The 25,679-nt window shown below is 36.3% G+C and overlaps 1 protein-coding gene and 1 pseudogene across 2 annotated transcripts in view; one reads left to right on the top strand and one right to left on the bottom strand.

The window, feature by feature from the left end:
- The window catches only part of KMT2E (lysine methyltransferase 2E (inactive)), a 94,641-nt gene that overhangs the window by 39,560 nt on the left and 29,402 nt on the right, over positions 1-25,679 (bottom strand). The window contains exons 3-5 of the mRNA XM_081101783.1: positions 23,676-23,860; positions 3,202-3,316; positions 1,107-1,336 (exon numbers count right to left, since the gene is read on the bottom strand). Of these exons, the coding sequence (XP_080957909.1) occupies positions 1,107-1,336; positions 3,202-3,316; positions 23,676-23,746 (416 nt within the window). The 5' untranslated portion in view covers positions 23,747-23,860. The remainder of the gene's footprint in view (positions 1-1,106; positions 1,337-3,201; positions 3,317-23,675; positions 23,861-25,679) is intronic.
- LOC308526631 (small ubiquitin-related modifier 2-like) lies at positions 14,000-14,287 on the top strand (annotated as a pseudogene). The gene has a single exon. The product of its transcript is annotated as a small ubiquitin-related modifier 2-like (transcript).

Raw genomic sequence — 25,679 nt, 5'->3', positions numbered from 1 at the left:
TAAATTTAAAAATGTTTTTATTAATATGTTTTTATGAGTATTAACTCAAGTATTAAAATTACAACTTTCCATAAAAATAATATCAAATTTCACATTCCACTTAAGACTACCTTTTTCCCCCTTTTGGCAAAGTTAAACCAACTTTTTGAAATATAACCCTAACTGCATGTTTATATAACAATAACATCCAAACCTTAATCACTTAATCTAATAAATGGTAACAATATTACAAAATAATGCAAAGTAATTTACATTTGGCTCTAGGATGCATATTTATACTCACACTGGACTATTTCAAATCAAATAACAAAGCTATGACATAAGCACCAGACCCAGGGAATTCTGTAAAACTATCAAACTTTCGAACCCACTACAGTGCACTGCTTAAATACTTTGATTCCCACACTCTGCAGGGGATGGACTCAGTAACTTTCAGGCTGAAATCCTACTGTTCCCTCTCCATCCTCCCCAACTCCCTCCCACCAGGAAAAAAAAAAAAAGAAAGAAAGAAAGGAAAAAGAAAACAAAGCCCCACTTTCTGTCCCAATCACACCTTCTCTAGGGGAAGAGGCCTTTCTTGGTGGTTGAACCAGGGTTGGGGGAGGGGAGACTGTGGTTCTGGTTCAAGGAGACTCCAGAGTGCTGCAAGGTTCAAGTCAAAAGGAGGTGAGAGAGTCAGGTCAAACAAACATCAATCAAAATGTATAATTTCCCCCAAACTGGAAAATCACAGTTGACTATACAGCACAAATAATTCCAAAAGAAATACACAGGACTCAATTCTCTTCTCATTTCTATCTTGTCTACTACTTTATGTTTTTATATTACTATTAAAAGAGTGACAAGAGAGATGTGATCCTATATGAATAATGATCAAAACTGATTGTCTAATAATTAATAATGAGGAGTTCTAATCAATTTTAAGATAGATTTTTCCCATAGGGGCTTTTTTTTTTTGGAGCAAAACAGACTGCACTGATAATAGCAGAGGTCTCACTTAAAAATGCTTTCATAATTCCCTCAAAAGTGACTTTATCTTTTCCAACATTAACAATCAAAGGTAGCAACAGTCAACAAAAATAAACTAATGGTGTGAAATATTTTACCTGCATTTGTCACAACAGATCATGTATCCATCATCATGTGTAAAACCGCATATGCACCTGGTTACATCAGTACCATAACTTCCATCTTCAGATGTGCTGATTGTAGTAGCACTGGAAGTTTCATCAAAATTAGGAGTGGTAAATATGCCTACTTCATTTTTGCTAATAAGAACTGATGGAGGAGGTGAGGCCGGAGGTGTTGGAGGAGGACGAGCACCGTAATTATGGTCCTGGATTATTGAACACAAATACAGCACAATATAATTTCAACAATAATATGAACTAATAAGCAAGTTAAAATTCAATCCTTAATTTGAATATTTAAGATATATGAAAATGGCCTATTTCTTTCTTTCTTTTTAAACATTTATTTCAGAGAGGAAGGGAGAGGGAGAGAGAGATAGAGAGAAACATCAATGATGAGAGAGAATCATTGATTGGCTGCCTCATGCACACCCGCCACTGGGGATCGAGCCTGCATCCCAGGCATGTGCCTGTACCTTGAATTGAACCTGGGACCGTTCAGTCCGCAGGCCGACATTCTATCCACTGAGCCAAACCAGCTAGAGCCATTTCTTTCTTAATAGCTCTAAAATAATGACTTGGTGAAGCTAAATATTAAACCTTAGTAGTGAGTGAAAATGTCAATCTATAACTTTGATCACCTTCACAATGATTTCCCTCAAACTCTACCCTCTCATCCCCCAAATCAGAAGATATCTTCACAGTCCTATTGGTTACATAGCTTCGCCTTCTAGGTAAAATCAGGTGCAAGATGTGAGAACAGAAGTAAAAAGAACTCAGGAATGTGAAGGCTAAAGAATAACAAAACAACTACAAAAGACATATTATCCCTATAAAGTATTAACAGGAGATTTTTCTAAAATTGGGTATTTTTTATTCTGGTCCAAATAGTAAAAACCTTTCATAATTGTACCTTAATATCACAAATGTGTCCAGTTCTGCAACTGTTCTGATCTAAGCTCTGCCCCTTACTAGCTATGTAACACTGAGTAAGTCAAGTAAGATAAGCTTTCATTTTCTTAGCTATGAAACAGAGATGAAAATTACACCTTATCTCATGAGGTTGTTTTTGAAGATTAAATGAGGTATATGCAAAAATACTCACCACAGAGTCTGGCACGTAAGTGCTCAATAAATAGTAAATATATAATTTACTATATAAATTACTATATAATTTAGAATTAACAGTAGATAGGACAATTTTACTTAGTCTTTTTTTTCCATCACCATTTATACCCTCTATGCCCTCTTCCACCTCCACCCCCACAATCACCACACTGTTGTCCATGTCCATGAGTTCTCTATTTTTCCCCCCCTCAATCTTTTCATCACTCCCAACAGCGTTCCCCACCCCCCACCCCCAAAAAAGCTGTCTGTCTGCTCTGAGTCTGTCTCTAGTTTGCTTGGTAGTTCAGTTTGTTCATTAAATTAGACATATGAGTGAAATCCTATGGTACTTGCCTTTCTCTGACTGGCTTATTTCACTTACATAATGTTCTCCATTATGGTAACAGTAGAGGAATGTGCCCTAGCCAGTTTGGCTCAGTGGATAGAGTGTCGGTCCTTGGACTGAAGGGTCTCAGGTTCAATTCTGGGCAAGGGCATGTACCTTGGTTGCAGGCTCAATCCCCAGCCCTGGGCGAGTCCAGGAGACAACCAATCGATGTGTCTCTCTCACATTGATGTTCATCTCTCTCTCTTTCTCTCCCCCTCCCTTCTACTCTCTCTAAAAATCAATGAAAAAATATCATCGGATTAACAAAACAAACAAAAAGAAAGAAAAGAATGTATTTTAACACCAAGCTATTAATAGCATAAAATACAAAATAACAGTAATAATAACACTTCTAAAGAATTCCTTATAGAATTGTAACTCCTTGAATATAGTTAGATCAATGAAATATTAAGCTATTAATTATGTACCTGTTTAAATAGTATAAAACAAGTATGTTTTCCAAGTATTCAGTTTTAAGTACAATGCCACACACATCTACTTTCAACTTCACACACACACACACACACACACACACACACACACACACACCCTTCTTAAGAAATGCTTGACACTTACCGCATAGGGCAAACCAATGTAACTGTGTGAATGATGCGAGCTGCTGGTATACAACTGGTGGGGATAACTGTTGGATTTCTCAACTACCACAGGGCTAGCTTCTACGGATTCTGGTCTGGAGGGGAAAAAGTTGTATCAAAGAGAATTCCATTCATTTTTTTTTCCTTTTAATCAATTTAAAATTATAAGCACTTAGTTTATTGGCTATACAAATAAAATGTCTTGTTGTAACTGAGAGTCATTATTTATTTTGCCATTGCCAATAAAATGTCTTTTCGTAGTAGACAGACACCCTGTGGATAAGATATATCCTATCTAGATTCCATATGATAAAACTTTTGTTTAATTAAAATAAATGTCCTGTCTGCTGCTGTGGCTCAGTGGTTGGGTATTGACCTATGAACCAGGAGGTCACGGTTCGATTCCCAGTTAGGGCACATGCCTGAGTTGTCGATGTCCAGTGGTGGGGGGTGTGGGAGGCAGCTGGTCAATGATTCTCTGTCATCATTGATGTTTGTCTCTCTCCCCCTCTCCCTTCCTCTCTGAAATCAAAAAAATACATATTTTTAAATTACATAGACGGAAGAAGTAGAATTTTAGCAATTCCTGATCTACATTACTATTATTAATACAACATGTAGGAATTATGGCTAGAGTAGAAACTTTTTTTTTTTAAGCAGCAGAGTGAGGGTTTATTTACAAGGAAAGGAAATACACTCCCATGTAATGTGATGGGCAGCTTGCAGGTCGAAGTGGAGCCATGTGACTCTTATTTGGGAGTTCAGAAGGTGACACCCCTGCCTACCACCCTGGGCAGGAGCACAGCCCCCTTCTCGGGTCCCACACACACCTCCTCACGCTGCCAGGCTGCCCGGGGCGCTGGGGGGCTGGTCAGACCACACCCTGGGGGTCCTGTCCCCACTCCGTCATGTGGGCCTGTGTTTGCTGGTCTGGGTTTGTCAAGTCTCCCATGTACCCTCCAGGCCCAGCGGCCTCTCCCAGCCCCTGGCTATCTGGCTGACACACTAACACTCCTAATGTTAATCCTGAGGAGAAATCTTACAAATTTAGGGAGTGGTGATGTTGGCAAGGTCGACACAGTGGAGGAATTTCCAGATTAACTCTTAAGGATTTAGATTAAACTCTGAATATATTTCAAATAAGTACTGCCAAAACTTTTATATTTTGGAGTTAGAAATAAAAAATAAAGCTTTTAGTACAAGCATGTAAACAAATCACAAATACTTTGCATAACCTCATGATTCAAATTAAAGCTGCAGCACTGATAAACTGCCAATGTAAAAAGGCAGAAATACTTTATCAACATCCTCATTTCTTGATTATGGTATCTTCCCTGCCAGGTAAGTATAAGATCCTTATTTCTAATAACACTTCTTACTAAAAGTAATTTTTAAAAGGTTAACAAGTTGAGCATCATGCTATGAACCAGGAGGTCACGGTTTGATTCTGGAGGCACATGCTTGGGTTGCGGGCTCCATCCCCAGTGGGGGACGTGCAAGAAACAGCCGATCAATGATTCTCTCTCATCACTGATGTTTCTATTTCTCTCCCTCTCCCTCTGAAATCAATAAAAATATATTTCAAAAAACACATTAACAATTGCTGGACAACAGATATACATAGAAGAGTTCTTAAAACGTCCCATGATGATAGATATCCTCAAAGCTCTTCATTGCCAGAACACCATAAATTTGAAGACAATGTGACCAATACCAAAAGTCAAACATCCTTTGGTCCAGTAACACCATCTTCGGAAATTTATCACAAGAAAGTAATCTGAGATGTTCATTGAGATACTCTTCATAAAACTAGATATAAGAGCAGAAATCATTCAAATGTCCAATCAATAGAAAACAATAATTAAATCTGAGCAAACCTACCATGTTTACATATGTATAACAGTTCAACAGAAACTCATACTAATAAAAATCACGATATTAAAGTCAAAGTTGTTTTCCTCAAAACCTCCTGAAATATTATCACAAATCTTTAATAAATTTTTAATGACAGGACTAAATGTGCAATAATAATTTTTGTCAATAGTTGCTACAGTGCTCTGTTTAGCCAGTTTATGTATATTCACATAAATACTGACTTAGTATACTGGTATAACATTTATCATCAAGTAACAATCTGCAACCCCTAAGAGATCATGGATTTAGGCAAGAGATAACTATGGAAGCTAAAATCTTGAAAGATTGAAAGCTGATGAATAGATAAGGTTAACAACAGCCTGTTGATCACTTATCACTACCAAGCTAGACAACCAAGTTTATTATGTGCCTCTTCTAATGCTATGCAATAGAAATTACAAAGTCCAACACAGAAAATATCACGCTAAAAAGAAAAATAAGAGGAAAGTGGGGGGTGGAATTTGAGGCTAATCACATCTCTAGTTCTAAATGCCAGGTAGAATATTACATATCAAATTCAGAATGTTGAAACTTTTACAGGCCAAATGACCAGTTTCTTCAACAGGGTGTATATGGTGTCAAATTTAAAAGGTTGTCACAGATGAAAAGAGATTCAAGAGACATTTCAATCAAATACAATGTATGGATCTTGTTTGGATCCCAATTTGAACACACCAATTACAAAAAGCCATTTTTGAGACAAGTGAGGGAAAGCTGAAGATGAGCTGGTATTTAAGGGTACTTTATATTAAGGAAATATTCTTAATTGTTATAATACTGAGATAATCGTATTGTGGCTTTTTTAAAAAAAGTCCCTATCTGTTAGTGATGTACACTGAAGAATATATAGGTGTAAGGATTTGCTTTAAAAGATGTGAGGATTTGCTTTAAAATACTTTAAATAAAACTGTAGGATAGAGAAAACAAGGTTGGCAAAACTGTGAATAATGCTAAAGCTGAGTAAGGGCCACTTGGGATAATTATACTGTTCTCCCTACAGCTGTAGGTAGTTTTGTATTTCTTCACTAAAAAATGTTTTTTTAGGTTCCCCAAGTTACTTTAAAATCTTACATTTAATATATTTTACACAATGGGTACCTGGAAGAATGGCATACTATCTCTTTTCCTCCCAACTCAGGAAGATGTCTTTAGCATTTCTAAACATCTGTGTGTGGAATCTCTCTTAACCCTTTAATTTCAACACATTTCTCAAGGCTTACTTCAAAGTGCTCTTTAAGAAGCACTTTCCTGATAGCTTCAACTCATCATCTATAATAATAAAAGCATAATATGCTAATTAGACTGGACGTCCTTCTGGATAACCTCCGGACGAAGCTGGGCTGTGAGGGAAGCCAGGGTCCTGGGTGCCTGCCGGCGGCTGGAGGGAAGCCCAGGTCCTGGGTGCTGGAGGGAAGCTGGTGCTGGCAGCAGGGGGAAGAAGGCCTACTCTTGCACGAATTTCATGCATCGGGCCTCTAGTAATTTTACAAAGCCTATGGGTACGTATAGCACTTATTTACTGTATTGTTAATGTATTACTTTTTATGTAATATTTTTGTATGCTGCCCACCACCTTCTCACATGCATTTATTTTCTCTCCCAAACTCCATCAAAATTAACACGTTTTCTCCAGTAGAAAGAATACAGAATTGGGACTTAACATGTCTGTGGCTGGCCATTCAATAGATATTTCTAAATTTGAGTTTCTTATTTGTAAAGTGGAAATAAATATACCTGTACTTCACCTTCTTTCCAGCAATATGAATGAAGCGCAAATGATACATAGAATACGAAAAAGAATTTTCTCAACTATAATGCATTATACAGATGTGTAACACTACTTATTTGATCAGAAATGCCCAAATGTAACTCTGACTATTCAGTCTGAAGTTGCTTTTAAATTATTTTAAAAACTTAACTCCACAATAATTCAAACTTCTAATAAAGTGGTTCTAAGTGGTCCTGGCCCAGTAGCTCAATTAGAGCATTGTCCCGATAAATCAAGGATTCAGGTTCAATCCCCAGTCAGGGCACATACTAGACTCGACCAATGAATGTATTAATAAGTGAAACAACAAATCTCTCCACTCTCAACAAATGGTTCTAAATATGAGTCTAGCTGGACATATTCTAAATAAATCACTAAATATGTAAGATATCAAAACATTGTTAATATGTAAATCATTTAATTAAGCAATAAATATGTAATGTGTACTAAAATAAACTCCTTATAAAGTTTATTTTTTGAACTATACTCCCATAACTTCCAGAATTATGTTGAAATAGGTGCCTTGAAATAAAATGGTTCCTTTGTAAAGCAGATTTTTAAAATATATTTTCTTAAAGTTGAGTCCATACATATATCTGAATTTTTCACATCCTAGAATAAACTTTACATCAAGAAATATAATCTGTAATCATAAACCTGTAATGTTGATATAATAATGTTTTAAAATTCTAAGTTGGTAATCCAGGACATTAAATTAATCAGGAAAACAAAGCAAGTTTTATTGTTACACTGAACATTTATGTATCATTAATCTAACAGGAATACAGAGCAATATACATACATACATCACTTTTCTATACATTACTTTCCTTATTTCTTTTATTGACATTATAAACTCTAGGAGACAAGGACTTATTACTGCAGAAAAGATTATTTACTATAAGCAAAATAGAATATAGATAGAAAATGGTGTAACATAATGGGATTAATGTTCTAGTTTTAGTTCCAATTTCTGCTTAAACCATTCATAATTTCAATACAAAAGCTATTAAGCAAGGAATCAGTGTCATTGGCAGCAGAAAAACTATAAATGTTTAAATTGTTTTTAAATTAATAATTTTAAAGTTTCTGGTTTCAAATATTTTTAAAAGGGCTATATAAAGATATATTTAGCCTTAAGCATGTCAATGAAAAATCCACACAATTTTATGGAATACTTAATACTATATATATGTATGTAAGGTTTACATATATTAACAAGATCTGACACAATGCATTAGATTCATTGCTCACACAGTCTAATATCCAACATGTTAAACCAAAAAGTAGTATGTGAGTTCCTTGGAGAGAAGTGACTATTTTACTCAAAACCTCTGTAAAGGGCCCAGCTGGTGTGGCTCAGTGATTGAGCATTGACCCATGCACCAAGAATCGAACCCGTTCAGGGCACATGTCTGGGTTCGGGCTCCAATGAGGTCTGTGCAGAAGGCAACCAATCAATGTTTCTCTCTTATTGATTTTCCTATCTAACTCTCTTCCTTCCTATCTCTGTAAAAATCAATAAAAACACATTTTTTTAAAAAATCTTTGTAAGGGAACAAAGTTCATCCCTACACTTTGTTTCCATCTATAAATCCCATTCACATAAATTTTTGTCTCAGTTTTTTGGTGGATTTAACTTACAGTCAAAGGAGTACACAAACTGTAATTCAACAAATAGTTCTATGATAATGTTCACTACATGTTTAAGGTACCTTCTTAGATGCTGGAGAGAATAAAAAAATATATAAAACATACTCATATCTCTCAAAGAGATTCTGATCTTGGAAGGAGCAGTAAGTTAGCAAAAAGAGACGGGTATACAAAATCCACCAATAGGATAATGCCATGAAAAAGGTATAGATGGATAAATGATTAACAAAACCCTTTCCTCTTGCCCTGGCCAAGTGGCTCAATTGATTAGAGCATCATTCTTTGCATCAAAAGGCTTTGGGTTCGATCCCCAGTTGGGGCAGGTATGGGAGGCAACCATTCAATGTTTCTCTTTCATGTCGATGTTTCTCTCCCCCTTTTTTTCTCTCTAAAAATCAATCAAAACATATCCTCAGGTGAGAATTTAAAAACAAAACAAAAAACCCACCTTTCCTCTTCAGCATGAGACTTTAAAATATATTTTTTATTGATTTCAGAGAGGAAGAGGGAGGGAGAGAGAGAGAGAAACATCAATGATGAAAGATAATCACTGATCAGCTGCCTGCTGCATGTCCCCTACTAGGGATCGAGACTACAACCTGGCATGTGCCCTTGACCAGAATCGAACCTGGGACCCTTCAGTCTACAGGCCAATGCTTTATCCACTGAACCAAACTGGCTAGGGCGAGGCTTTGATCATTAGTTAACTTTCTACCTCCGTTCACTAAAAAAAACCTGATAATTTGCTGTATTGCTAGGTACATTAATAAAAATAGCCCTTGATTGGGAAATTAATTGTAACTGGACTGGAAAAACTATAAATACTTGATGTAGATGCCACAGAACAGAACTTCCCCAAAATGCAGTAACTACTAACTGGCATGTCCCTTGAAGGAACCTAGAAGTCTATGTTTGTGGCAAGAAATACTGGCTACTAAGGGACATGAGACTTCTAAATCTGGGAGACTCTCACACCAGTCCAATGTGGATCTTGTCTCCTTGTACCTGACTAGTCACCTTGGGAGCCAAAGAAAATAGTTCCTGGATGGCGGGCTGTATTCCTACATGGTCTCACATAGAGAGCAACATCTGATATTAATCTCTGACAAGTTGTGGCTCTTGTCCTATATACCATGTAGACTAGTGCTAAGTATGGTTTATGATAGTTTTGTAAGTCTGAAATGTTTAGTTGAATCTAGAAAGATCTCCTTGAAGGAGTTGAAAAGGTCAAATTTTAGAATCTAGTTTCTAGGGGGTTCAAGAAAAGGATACATCTACCTGAGTAATAGGAAAGATAAGAAATAACATTGAGGTTTTGTTAAAGGTGAGAATGCTTCTGAAAGATATATAGGACTTTGAATATTTGAGTTTTATACCAGGAATATCTTCTACTGAAAAAAAAATTAATTAAAAAACAGGTAATGATGGAGAAAGACAATATCCATGCATATGCAAAAAGACAGAAAAAAATGGCATGGGGAGTCTTCAAGGACCATAAGTCAGTTAGACTTCAGGGTAGTGTTTATTTCGCTGTTTTTTAAAAAATTAAGTAATATACAAACCCCTATAATAGAAAGAGATTTTTCTTTGTAGATTTAGAAACATTATGTTAAAGTAGGACGTTAGGTGTTCTGTGTACCAAAACCACTGAATACAAATTCAAGAACTTGCACAAATTTCATGGCAGTATTCCATATGAAGTGGCGGTTATCCAGGATGATTCTAAACATAAATGTTTTCTAGCTCAAAATTAAAATAGCAAAAATTTTTAACTTCTTATTACTCAGAGCCCATTGGGAACTACATCATAGACCTCAGTTTGATTTGCACTGATTAAACAAACATAATAAAGGGCCTAATGTTTGCCAGGGACTATAAGATATAAAGATAAGACACTGTCTATCTTTAAAAAACTTACAATTATACAGTTTTCATTCATTCTATAAACATTTGAGCACACATTAAGTAGAAGACACTAACATGCTGGAAATTAAAATATAAAGATGTGAAAGAAGTGGCTCTTTTCAAGAAAATAATGTATGGGGAAAAAGTATATCAATGATTACAGTAGTGACATCAGAGGTAGGCATAGCGGCTCTTCATAATAGTAGTCATATTTTTTAAAGTTTTTTTTAAATTTTTTTTAGAGAGAGAAGGAGAGAATAGAAACATCAATGAAAGAGAAACTATCAATCAACTGACTCTTGCACACACCTACTGGGGATTGATCAACCCCACAACACGGGCATGTGCCCTCATGGGGAATTGAACCCCAACCCCTTGGTGCATAGGAACACACCCAACCAACTGAGCCACACCAGCTGGATAATAGTCTCCCAGACTTCGTCCCCTTTCCCCATTTACAAACAAGTTACCTTTGCTCAGTTCTTTGCTCTACTGAAAAGCTCAGTATTCTGTCTAGTTTCAAAGTGATCCTTATGAGTGTATGGTGGCCAGGGTACAAACTGGTTACCTTTTTATCTAAGAAGGGATTATTAAAATGTGCAACTTGCTATTACAACTAATAATTTTGTAATTTTATCCTTAAGTTCCTTCCACTTGATCTTAGTCAAAAGGCCAAGAACAATCCTTAAGTTCCTTTCATTATCAAGTACAGGACCAACCCACCTTGATGATTTATCTACATTAATTTTTATTAGGTACAGAACAGTGCCCATTAACCACTCTTACATGCATCTGACACTGAGTTGCTTTCAATGACCATGTGGAAATGAAAAACTAAAATATTTTATTACTAAAAGAAGACTTAACTCTTGGTAATCTCTGAATCTATTAATTACACTACCAACAAGAAGCTCCCAATAATCCTCTGGCAGCCTTCCTTCTTATAATGTGTTTTGTAAACTTTACCAAACTAGTGTCATTTGCCAAATATGCTTCAAGCTATCTTTTCATCCACTGAATTTCTAGTTATTAAATGCTAAGCCAAACTTCTTTGAATCTACTTTTCCCCTTAATAGACTATTCTGAATTCTGAAAGAAACCTTTTAAAAAATATATATATATTATTGATTTTTTATAGAGAGGAAGGGAGAGGGATAGAGAGCTAGAAACATCGATGAGAGAAACATTGATCAACTGACTCCTGCACACCTCCTACTGGGAATGTGCCCGCAACCAAGGTACATGCCCTTGACTGGAATCGAACCTGGGACCTTTCAGTCGGCAGGTCGACGCTCTATCCACTGAGCCAAACCGGTTAGTGCTGAAAGAAACCTTCTATTTGGTTGTTTTCTTTATAACAGAATCTTTTATTTGGCTCTTTAGCCACACAAAGCTTGAATCAGCTTCAAGTGCCTATTTTTCACATTACCATACCATATAGCACATTACCATATAGCTTCCAAAGAGTATCTTTACATAGGCTCTAGAGTTGAGAAAATAAAATCATATTTTAAACTGTTATTTTTTAACTATATGATCTGGGAAATTTCGTTTCAAATAAAGAGAATGTGACTTAAAATATCCTAGTCAAAATATAATCATTCAAAAAAATACCACCACTTGTGGTATTTCTATGAGAAAGTTGGTTTTTAAAAAAATATTTTTTAAACTGATTATAGAGAAAGGAAGGGAAAGGGATAAAGAGATAGAAACCATTGATGACATGGATCGGCTGCCTCCTGCATACCCCCTACTGGGGATTGAGCCTGAAACCCGTACATGTGTCCTGACCGGAAATTGAACCCTGGTTCATGGGTTGATGCTCAGTCCACTGTCACACCAGTCAGGGATTAAACTTCTTATATAGAAGAATTTTATATCCCTTCTATTTCTACATTGTCCTAATGTAGTCTATTATGGTCAGTACATAGTCAGTTACTCAGATAATGTATGTAATAAACTTCAATTCCTCTCTAGTTGCTCTTTTCTTTCTTATTAATCCTCACCTGAAGATATTTTTTCCATTGATTTTTAGACAGAGTGGGAGGAAAGGGAGGGGGAGGAGAAGAAGGGGGGGGGGAGGGAGCATCAATATGAGACACATTGATTGGTTGCCTTCCTCATGCACCCCCTACAGGGGCCAGGGATCAAACCTACAACTCAGGAATGTGCCCTTGACTGGGATTCAAACCTGCAACCCTTCAGTGCATGAGCCTACCACTGAGCAACAGTGGCCAGGGCTCTAGTTCCTCCTACTTTCCTACTACCTTTTAGTATTTCCCAGCTTCCTGAAAATAGGTACTAACTAGAACTGCTACTTTACTAGTAAAGAACTATAACATTGAACTCACTGAAATCCCACCAATTGTGTAAGATTTTTTTTTACATACAAGGGACATTTTGTTCAATAACCCTTTACACCTTTCTGCAATGAAGCTGTAAAATATAGGGTGGGGCAAAAAAGAGGTTTACAGTTGCTCATATGGAAAATAATACAGTAATTAATAATAATACAATCCAAGAATAAACTGTCCCATATACTCACAACTGTAAACCTCCTTTTGCTCCACCCTGTATACCTAGCTTTAGTTTTCTCTCTCCTAAACAGAAATAAATTAGCTAAGATATGAGCATTCAACAATCACTCCTGTAAAATAAACCAAGAGACACTCAAGCAATATAATTTATGACTCAATAGTTGCTATATGCCAGGCTGAAGATATAGTGACCTACTATAAAACAGGTAAGGTGTTTGTATTCATAAAGCTTGTATTTGAGTACAATGATAAAGAAAAAAGAATAAAATAAAACAAGATAATTGCAGAGAGGTTATTCAGATACTATTTTAGACAGTGTAAAGATAAAAGGCTTCACTGTTAATATTTGAGCTCAGCTAAGATTGTGCTAAGAAAAGAATACTCTGGGCAGAAGAAACTGCAAATACAAAAGGCCCTGAGGCATGAACAGAGAATGTTCAAAGAACAAGGAAAATATTATCAATATGGGGGAAATAGGTTAAGAGAAGAATATTGAGTAAAGATTAGAGAAGTGGGGCCTTTGGGACCAAAGGAAGTTAGGATTTTAAGTGAAACAAAAAAATCCCTGGAAGGTTTTCAAGTGAGAGAACTATATGATTTGGTTTAGGTTTCAGAAGAATCACATTAATTTCTACATAGAGAATGAATTATAGGGGCACAAAAGAAACTACTGCAGTGTTCAGACAAGAGACGGCAAAGACTTGGACTAGGAGAAGAAAGAACTGTACTAATCCTAAATGAGTTTTGGAGGGAAATATAGGATTGACCAATGAATTAGATGAGGAGGGTGAGGGAAAAGGAGCAATAAAGGCAAGGCAGGTGTGGGTAGGTGGGAGGAGATTAACCAAAGAACTTGTTTGCCTATGGCATAACCCATGAAGGTGCACCCTCTCCCTCCTCCATTGCTGCTGCCTCCTTCTTCTGCAGCTCCTTGTGCTTCTTCGGTGTGGACCTTCTACCTCTTCTGTAAAGCAGCAGCTGAGGAGACTCCTGAGCTGGCCATGGCTAACAAAAAGCCCAAGGAAGGAATCAAGACTGAGAACAAAGATCATATTAATTTTAAGGTGGTGGGGCAGGATGGTTCTGTGGTACAGTTTAAGATTAAGAGGCATACGCCACTTAGTAAACTAATGAAAGTGTATTGTGAACCATGGGGTTTGTCAATGAGGCAGATCAGATTCTGATTTTGACGGGCAGCCAATCAATGAAACAGACACACTGCACAGCTGGAAATGGAGGATGAATATATAACTGATGTGTTCCAGCAGCAGATAGGAGGTGTCTACTAAAGAGAGAACCTGCTACTTTACTCCGGAATTCTGTTGCTCCAGACCAAGAAGACATTCTCTATTAGAAAACTGCAATTTGATTCCACCACATTCTGAACACTATAGTATAGTGTTCTCAATTCTTTCATTTTTCCCTTTCTCTTACATTTATTGTAAAGTAACTCATGTAGGTGCACAAACATTTGCATTTTTTAAAAACTAAATGCCCAATGGTATATTTTGATCTGCATCTAATGGAGATGAGTGGGGAAAAATACTTGTTCTGTGAATGAGTATTTAGTAGCACGCTCATTCAGCACTTATCTTTATATTCCAGGAAGCTATTTTGTTCTTACTGTTTAACAAAAAAAGAACAACATAAAAATCCTTGCATACCTGTGTGGAGAATTTTAATGTTTTTCTTTTTTAAAAAATCTTTATTGTTGCAAGTATTACATATGGCCCCCTTTTCCGCCCATTGACCCCTTCTAGTCCACCCCCACCCCTGCTCCACAGACCTTCACCACACAATTGTTTGTGTCCATGGATTATGCATATTTGCAAACAAGTGCTTTGATTAATCTCTTACCACCCACCCACCCACACCTGCCTTCCCTCTGAGATTTGAGTCTGTAAAACCAAGGTCAATCTAATAACTTTTTTGTATACAGCTGTTATATGTAGGCCAATCTGTCTTTCAGTAGGGATAAATTACTCTAAAAGAAATGAATCCTAGATAGTTTTCCCTTCAAGTCAAGGTTCTTATTGTTTAAATAAACTTCTTATTTAATAAACAAACAAAAAAATGACACCTTAGGGTTTTGGCTTATGCAACTGGATAGAGATGGAGTTATTTAAAGAAAAAGATGAGCCTGGTGGAAAAAACAAAGCAAAACCAGATATGGGGGAAATCAAGCAAAAAAATTAGAGTCTGGCCTTTAAGTGTAGTACCCAGAAAGCCAACAGTTGTCTTTCTATTAGGAGGAATTGATTATTTCATCAAATTCTGAGAAATCTATATAAATTATAAAAGACTACCAATTACTACGACAACATGGGTAGTTATAGTGGTGTTGTGCAGCCTCATGTTGAGTGCAAACAACTCTATCAGGGAGTTTGCTAATAAGAGGAACAGAGAAATGAAAGAATAAATAAAAGGGCAGGAGTTCTGTTTTAACATATTTATATGTAACGGAATGATCTAATAGAGCAGCGGTTCTCAACCTGTGGGTCGAGAACCCTTTGGGGGTCGAACGACCCTTTCATAGGGGTTGCCTAAGACCATCGGAAAACACATATGTAATTACATATTGTTTTTGTGATTAATCACTATGCTTTAATTATGTTCAATTTGTAACAATGAAATTGGGGGTCACCACAACATGAGGAACTGTATTAAAGGGTCGCAGCATTAGGAAGGTTGAGAACCACTGTAATAGAAAGAGAAACTGAAGATACTTCATCAGGCAGGAGTGAAATATCAAGATCTTGAAAAGGTGAGAGGGGATGAGATCCAGAGGGCAAGTTTAAGAACAGGATTCCAATAAGGAAAGTTTTCCATTTTACAAGAAGAAAAACAATCTGAACATAAATACAAGATTTTAGATATGGAGTTGTGTTACCAGCACCTAAAAACAGTAGCTGGTATATAATAAGCCTTCAGTAAATATTTTTTTAAAATATATTTTATTGATTTTTTACAGAGAGGAAGGGAGAGGAATAGAGTTAAAAACATCGCTGAGAGAGAAACTTCAATCAGCTGCCTCCTGCACACCTCCTACTGGGGATGTGCCCGCAACCAAGGTACATGCCCTTGACCGGAATCGAACCTGGGACCCTTCAGTCCACAGGCCAACGCTCTATCCACTGACCCAAACCGGTTAGGGCAGTAAATATTTTTAATAAATTCTTATCAAGTTGTTGTTACAATTTTAGCTATTTTTAAAATTTGTTTTGTTGTTTTGAATCCTCACCTGAGGATATTTTTCCATTGATTTTTAGAGAAAGTGGAAAGGAGGAGGAGAGAGAAACATCCATGTGATCAATTAGTTGCCTCCTGCACTGGGATCAAGCCTACAACCAAGGTATTCAAACCAGGAACCTTCACCCCGCGGGCCCATGCTTTATCCACTGAGCCAAACCCACTGTTGCTATAATTTTAAAGCAAGTCATACCACTGAACTAGTAATACTTGCTTTATTATGCCAATGAAATCAGAGAAAAATGGTATTCTTTATTAGAAACTGTACCTCCTCAAGATTCACTCTCGTTAAACAAGACGTCAGCAAACTAGGATCCCCCTGCCCAGAGCCAAACCCAGCCTGCTGCCTAACTTTGTAAATAAAGTTTTAATGGAACACAGTCATGCCCATTCATTTGTACATACTGTGTGGCTTTCCACTACAACAGAGCTGAGTAGCTGCACGGAAACCATATTGTTCTAAGTCTTACATATTTACTCTGGAAACAGTAGTGATAGCTGCACAACACTGATAGTACTTAATGACACTGAATTGTATACTTAAAAATAGTTAAACTGGTAAGTTTTATGTTATGTATATTTTACTACAATTAAAAGAAAAAGGAAACCACTAAAGCCAAAGGTAAGAAGAGTCAATAGTATCAAATCCTGCTAAAGAAAACAAGCAATAAAAGGCCTGAAAACTATGCATTAACTCCAGTGTGATAGTAGCATGGTTAAAGTAAAAAGCCAAATTATATGCAGCCTATAAAAGAATTAATAAAAGGAAGAACAATGAAAGAATTCAAACATCTGAATGGGCCTACAATTTAGACAGTATCCAAGGAATTATAGGAAAGAGAGGCACAGATAATACTGACAAGGTTAAGATTTAATCTAAATTAGTCATTCTCGGGCCCCACCTCTGATCCCTAATGTTGGGGTCTGAAAAAGGTGGTATGATGTTACAAAGATGTAGTAAGTAGCGCAGGTAGAACAAAGATGTGGTAGGACTGCTTTGCATCTGGCCCCAAGGGAGTGTTCAGGATATGGTTTCTTTTCCTCAGACTGGAAGTAGATTTGTTCTGGCCTAGAACAGGTGGTAGTATATCTGTTCCTGCTGAGTCTAGATAGGTTTAGTGTGAGAGCAGTTTCTGGACCCCCCCGACAATGATGTCATGAAGCTAGGGGTGAAGGGTCAGCTGCTAAGTCCTGCTTGGTGTAGGACAGAGTAGGACAGGAACTACTCAGAAAACAGAATCTATGCTGCTCCGAAGTGATGTTCAGGCACTGCCCTTAAAGGTATTTTAAAGATCATGTTGTCCAACCTCCAGATTTACAGACAAGGAGATGACTGATCTAAGTGTCACAAACTCTAGATTCAAGCCCTAACTCTACTACTAACTCATTGTGTATCCTTGGGACCTGCCATATAAACCCTCTAAGTCACATGGTGTTATAACGGTAAAGAAAATATTAAGCCCAGATCTCTTAGGTTGGTCTAGCACTTTTCCCACCAAATTGTCCCCACTATTTCTGTAAAATTGACTAGAGTGCTATTTATGCCTGTGGATTAGCGACATAATGAGGAAAATAGCTTTACCTCATTTTTGTATTACAAAATAGTAGTATGTGTTACTTTATTAGAAAGTTACACAAAGCCTTTGAGTTCTGGTAATCCTGAATATATGCCATTTAATTTTCATTACTTCACAAACTTAACAAATATGGAGAGCATTTTTGGTCATTAAAATTTTTATGCAATATTTCCATTCTTAAAAATGAAAATAAGTATTTTCAAATGTGTTTTAGTTCTAAATTATTGTCAAGATCTTAGAAGACAAAACAACTACCATTCTGTTTACAGTAATCTACGTAATGTTGCCACGTTTTTCTGGACCACTTTACAAATTTAAAATCTTATTTGTTTATATCAAAACTAGAGGCCCGGTGAATGAAATTCGTGCACTTGGGGAGGGGTTGGGGGGGAGTCCCTCAGCCCAGCCTGCGCCCTCCTGCAGTCCAAGAGCCCTCAGGGGGATGTCCGACTGATGGCTTAGGCCTGCTCCCTGCTGCTGCGCTCACCAGCCATGAACCCGGCTCAGGGCTTCTGGCTGAACAGCGCTTCCCCTGTGGGAGCGCACTGACCACCAAGGGGCAGCGCCTGCATTGAGCGTCTGCCCCCTGGTGGTCAGTGCACGTCATAGTGACTGGTCATTCCACCGTTCGGTCAATTTGCATATTAGCCTTTTATTATATAGGAGAATATCCATTTTCTTTAAAAAGCCATCGGAAATGATCATCCAAGCCACATTATACATTCTTAGTTCAGACATTTAAGTAAGTTTGGTGAACTTAATTTAAGATTTAAAAAAAAGAAAAGTGCTAATCATTAAATAAAGAGTGGCATTTAGAGAAAAATAAATTTATAGAATAATTGAATAAGCTCTGATACCTCAGAAATTGGACTTTTATAATTCCTTCTTCCTCATCAAAAACTTATTTCTTTCCTGTAATAAACCTTCAAAATATAGTTGAATTTTAATAAGAAGTTTATACCAGTATTTTAGGCAAAACCTCTAATTTTACTTTTAATGTTAAAACATTCAATAACACACACTTGGATATCAGTAATGGCATGTAGATAAATTGGCTCCCTAAATGTTAAATAATGGGTGTAAAAGATCTCCGTGAGTTCTCCACATGCTCCTTCAGATTTGTGATCAAAACTTTCCATTTCTTCCATCCTTGTTATGATCTATTATTTTTCAAAGACAGTAAATTAGACACATTGCAATAGTATACAAGAAAACTTTTTAAATGGAGAACAGGTTTTGCAAAACAACTGTCCTCATTTTATCACATGTGGCATTTTGCTTCATTTCACTCATCTTTACAAAATCTGGCTCTTTTGATCTATGTGGCAGCATGAATCTAGAGCTAAGCAACCCTGGGTTCAAACCTAACTCTAGTTTTTATTAATTACGTAGTCTTAGATAAATTGGTTAATCTCCTTGAGCTGCATTTCTTTTGTGAAATGGGAATCATGCCTGCCTGAATTTTTGCTGGGAAGGTTAAGAGATATTATGCAATATGTTATAGAGAATTGTATGGGTATAGTGTCTTCTGTATTCAGTATCACAAGTGAAAAAAATTATATAAGTATGAAACAAATGAGAAATTCAGCATCATTCTAAGAATAATTCTAAACAATGCTAGGATAGCATTTAAAGTAGGTTTTTAATATTAAAACAAAACCACACTTAAGTGAAAGTACTTCTGAATTAAGATAAGCAAATCAACACTTGAAGAGCAGCAGAAAAGTATTAGTTTCTTGATAGTGGATTAAATGTAAAGCAACCATAAGCAAAAATGTTAAGCACTAGCCCTAACCCGTTTGGCTCAGTGGACTGAGTGTCGGCCTGTGGACTTGAAGGGTCCCAGGTGCGATTCTGGTCAAGGGCATGTACCTTGGTTGCGGGCACATCCCCAGTAGGGAGTGTGCAGGAGGCAGCTGATTGATGTTTCTAACTCTCTATCTCTCTCCCTTCCTCTTTGCGAAAAATAAAATATATATTTTTTAAAAAATGTTAAGCAATAGTGAAAAATCTATAATAATAAAAGCACAATATGCCAATCAACCAAACGGCCAAACAGCAGAACAACCGTCCAGACAACCTTCCGGATGAAGCCTGGGCTGCAAGGGCCAAGGCAGCCGGGGCTGTGAAGGCCTACCCTTGCACAAATTTCATGCATCGGGCCTCTAGTGAATAAATAAAAAGCTACTGAAAACATTTCATTATATACAAAACATTTCAGTACCTTCAATAATATAAATTCAGGCTAATAGTGCCCAACCAATTCAACAAATTAATAAATTCTGTCAGCAGGTGGCTCTAGTGACACTGAAATTATTACCAAATACTACAGCAAAATACAGGTGGTAAAAATGTAATCTCAGAAATTGGGAGTCAAAAAGAATCACATTAACACTTCAATCCAAGCCCTCTTTTACTTTCTTTTTTGTTTGTTTTTTAATTAAAATTTTGGAGGGTGACACGGGTTAATAAATTAGACGTTTCAGGTATACAATTCTACAATACATCATCTGTATGTTGTATTTTGTGTTTACCACCCCAAGTTGAATCTCCTTCCATCACCACTTATGCCTCCTTTACCCTCTTCTACTTCCCTCCACCCTCTCCTTTGCTGTGGCAATCACCATACTGTTGTCTGTGTCCATTATTTTAATGCCTCCACCCATCTCCCCCAGTCCCCTTCCCCTGCCCTGTGACCACTGTCAGTCTGTTCTCTGAATCCATGAGTCTGTCTCCACTTTGTTAGTTTACTTTGTTCATTAGATTGCACATACAGGTGAAATCATATGGTACTTGTCTTTCTCTAACTGGCTTATTTCATTTTAGCATAATAATTTCCAGGTCCATCTGTGTTAAATTTTAAATCAGTTTAATTCATTAGTGATATACTATATTTTAACTGTACAATCTTTTCTCTTTAAAGTAACTAACATATAATTAATAACAGAATATAGCCACCTGAGTACAATAAAATGTAATTCTCTTTTTAAAAAACATCTTATTTTGAAAAAATTATGTAGCTTCACACTAGGAAAACAAAGAAATGTACAGGGAAGTCCCATGCACCCTTCATTCAGCAGACTGTATCTTAAACAACTATAATGTCTTTTGATTATGTATTTGAAATTAAAAGGAAGCAACATGTTAATTATATCAAAAGTTCTTATGAAAACAGTTCCAAAAGCTTTATGTTTCTGTGGGAAGGGGAAAAAATGTGATTTAAGGCTCTTTTTAAGCTTCCAGGTTTTATACTAAAGAAAAGAGAATTCAAAAATTTGAAAATCAAACCAAAAAACACACTAATGGTTGTCCTATAATAAAAACTGGCACCAGCTATACTTTCTATGTCCACTGAGTGGGGGAAAATATACCCAAATGATACAAACCTGTATGCGGAATAAAAAAATTTTTTTCCCTAAAATAACTACTTCAAAGACTGTCATTCTATCATTACCTAGAAACTGATAATTTTTCCATAATAAAAATGGCCATATTTATACCAGAAAAGATTTGGCTCCATAACATAAATCATACTTATATTCTATACATTATAAATGTATTCAGTAAAGAACATAGGCAGGAAGCTATCCTTGACATTGCTTTCTTTCAATGTATTATTCATCCTCTTTTAACTGTGTAATTATGTGGTTTTCATAATTTCACCATGAATTGCCTTATAGTACCCATATTACACATTCAAACAAGGTACAGATAGATATATCTCACATTGTATACTAGACAAATCCCTATCTAGTATATAAGTAATATTTCATAAATTATATCTTGTATTAATCGCTTAAAAGGCTAATTTAAAAGACAGTTGAAGTATTTTTAATAAGTCAGGAATCTTTTATTATTACCCATAAATGCATATAACTACTATCAAATATGGATTTGCATCTCAAAGATAGATGTTTACATTAAGATAGACTAGTACTTTAGACTTGGAATCCCTTGCCTCTCAAGCCCTGCTTCTAGGTTCTTTCCTTTCTCAGTAGTGTCCCTATTTGGGCAGCAATTACCTGTTACAAGAATGCCTTGTTTGGGAATTTATTATTTTACAACAAAAGTAACTCATACATTTTAGTACAAAAAAACATAATGGCTCTTAAAAACTATATTATAATAATCATACAGTTAAATGGACTGTATAGTATTAGAATATTAGAGAGCACCTGTCTTTTCCAATGGCAGAAGGAGTGGTAAAAATACTTCTAGGCCACTTGAAATGCCAGCAAAAGAACAATAAGTTCTTTTCATCCTTTCCAAATACCAGTTCTAACAGCCCTAAAATAAATTTCCTTAAAACTTAAATTCCATTAACTTCCACTTTCTGGTCAAAAAGAGTCCCATTCAGCAACTATGTATTGAATCAGAGAACTAACATATGCATCTTTTCATGCTTCAGCTTCCAATATTTGAACCCCTTGCAATTCCCAAAAACAAATAACCACTCAATCTTCACAGCAATAACTTAGTATTAAAGTGGCTGCTTATTAAAAAAACAAAACAAAATCTGTCCACACAACCACCTAGACCAGTGGTCGGCAAACCGTAGCTCACGAGCCACATGCGGCTCTTTGGCCCCTTGAGTGTGTCTCTTCCACAAAATACCACGTGCGGGTGTGCACATACAGTGCGAATGAAACTTCGTGGCCCATGTGCAGAAGTCGATTTTCGGCCTGGGCGAATCTATTTTGAAGAAGTGGCGTTAGAAGAAGTGGGGGTACATTCGCTGAGGTTGACCCCTCAGATTGAGGACGTTTTTAGCAAAGGCCAGCTTAGGAGTACCCTAATTAAGTTAATAACAATGTACCTACCTATATAGTTTAAGTTTAAAAAATGTGGCTCTCGCCGAAACCGGTTTGGCTCAGTGGATAGAGCGTCAGCCTGCGGACTGAAAGGTCCCAGGTTCGATTCCGGTCAAGGGCATGTACCTTGGTTGCGGGCGCATCCCCGGTGGGGAGTGTGCAGGAGGCAGCTGGTCGATGTTAATCTCTCATCGATGTTTCTAACTCTCTATCTCTCTCCCTTCCTCTCTGTAAAAAATCAATAAAATATATTAAAAAAAAAATGTGGCTCTCAATAGAAATTTTAATCATTGTACTGTTGATATTTGGCTCTGTTGACTAATGAGTTTGCCGACCACTGACCTAGACCAAATAGTCTAGAGACAAGGTAAGAACCTTTCACTGAATCCATGAGAAATGGCTCCCATAAAAGCAAAAAATGTCAAAATAAACATACAGCAGGAAACACTCCCTTTTTCTTATTTAAAAAGAACTTGAATTTTGATTTTTACTCAACTTTTAAAAAAACACAAAGCAAACCCCATGTTTAAATGGATATTAAAGATTAAAATTTAAAACTAAATTATATTCCAATATAAACATGACAAACCTTATAATCTAAAAAATAATAACCAATTATATATTAATTCTTGATGTCAACAATTAGCAAATGGAAAAGACAAAAATAATTACAAAAAGATACATCATTTTGATTCAAAAGTTATTTATGAAAGTAATTTTAGTTAAAGGGATTTTTGCCTTTACCTTCTGATATTTTATTTTAGGCAAGAGTCTAAAGTAATATAAGCATAACCAATGGACATAAGACACTGGGGGATAGGGGAGGCTGGGGGACTGTCTAGGGCGGGGGGATAAAATGGACACATATGTATTACCCTTTGTAATACTTTAAGCAATAAAAAAAATAAATAAATAAATAAATAAAAATAAAAAAAAGAGTCTAAAGTAATATAAATGCAAACCAAGCACTGCTTGGTTGTGCTAAAATAACTGTATGAAATATTTTGCCTTGCCCTATCCAAAAATCTTTAAATACTTACTCTGAGCCTGCAGCCATTTCCAAGTATGACGTTTCTGCTGTATCAACCCCCAATGGGATCACTATGCTCATGACGTTCGCCTCTGATAAATTCGATTACTATGGAGTCCTATGCATTGGTATCCAAAACACTGGGGCATGCCAGCCACAGTGCTCATTGCAAACATCTAAGTGCATCCACAAACCCTGTTTAAAAGAAAAGAGAACAAAAAGTTAAGAATCCTCTGCCTAGTCCTAGCAACAGCCACATTTTAACAATTAACAGTAAATAAAACACATGAGGAAAGCATTCTTTATTAAAATATTGAAATAAATTAGAATTTGCTCAGGGAGACTATTTCATTTATTTTTCTGGAATTAAGCTATGTGATTGTGATCAAATGAAAGTTTCTGCGTCATAATCTTCCTTAGGAAATGAACTTAGAATGCCAAAAGAAGGATTACTATTTATATTCTTTAGTGAAGAACCAACAAATATTATTCATTTTAAAAGACAAAATGGAATTTCTTACAGCACTAGTATCCAAAAATAAGTCGTCTTGTTCAGTGTGATCTAACAATAAACTAACAAATATTGAATACTCACTATGGACTAAGTAGCATCTAAACTTTCACGTGGATGATCTATTTAATCCCCACAATGCTGAGATACTAGTAGGAATCTCCACTTTACCACTAAGCGACACAACAGCAAAAAAAGTTAAGTAACTTAACGAAGTTTGCTCAGTTTAAGAGAGAAAACCAGGATTCTAATCAATTCCACTCTGTATATATATATACAAAGGTAAGCTATGTTATTTGTAATAAAATCAACTGTTTTACAGTGGTTAATATTTTCCATACTACAGAAATACATGTACATTGAGGGGGTTGAGTTCTCCATGTCTTTTTACAGATCACTAGTAGAGAAAACGAATATTCTTGAAGTGTGTCTTTTTAAACAAATTTACCATAGTAACAAAAATATATTCAGTTTCAACATCAATCTTTTAAATCTAAACTCACTGTATAAAACCTGCTTTATATATTTTTTGTGGAATATCTACTCAAAATTTTTTCAGCAGTGACAACTCAGGAACAAAACAGATAATCCTATAAACAGAAAAAGATCAAGTCAAAATTGTCCCTGTCATGTTATACCTGAAATAATGAAAAGCAGTTTATTCAAATAGTAATTCTTATGTTTCTCTTTAATTTTTTATAAGTAAGCTTGAGAATACTCAGGGTTAATTCCTATTTAAAAGATGACGCAGTTTTGTGGGCTCATACCTTATGGGGGAAAATACCAAAATAGGGAAATAAGGTGATAATGGTGGCTTCAATTCTCCAAGAAAGCTAGTCTTTACTTTTAAACTAGGGAAGAGCTAATAAATTACAAGTTATTATAATAAAAATCCTATATAATAAAAGGCTAATATGCAAATTGTCCCCTCCGGAGCTTGACCACTTGCTATGACATGCACTGACCACCAGGGGGGCGGCGCAGAACAAAGGAACCCCGGCCGGCAGCCGGGGAAAGGAAGGCCCTGATGGCCGGCCAGGCCTAGGGACCCTACTGGTGCCCAAATTTCGTGCACTGGGCCTCTAGTATACAGTAACAGGCAATTGTACCTAAAAGTTTAAAATGTAAGCACTGAACCTAAGCATCAGGTTCCTTGTTTATAAACTGGGGATTTAATAGTGTTTCTGTGAAGAAAAGGAAATAATGAATGCAAAGCACTTCACTAAACACATTTAGCAATCAATAGGGGTAGCCACATAAGAAAAGCTGCTCTTATATCATCATACACAAAGAAAGTGTGGATAGAAAAACTCTCTAGTTCTCATTTAAAGAGAATGTTCTAATTATTTTTGAAAATAAAGTAATTATGGTTTTCTACTTGCCATGTTTGTTATGTGTTTTTTTTAATTAAATCTTTATTGTTCAGATTATTACATTTGTTCCTCTTTTTTTCCCCCATAACTCCCCTCCTCCCAGTTCCCGCCCCACCCTCAGCCCTCACTC

This window comes from Myotis nattereri (genome assembly GCF_964212035.1).
Source record: "Myotis nattereri genome assembly, chromosome: 11".
Lineage (NCBI taxonomy): Eukaryota > Metazoa > Chordata > Mammalia > Chiroptera > Vespertilionidae > Myotis > Myotis nattereri.
This window is presented reverse-complemented; position numbering and strand designations above follow the sequence as displayed.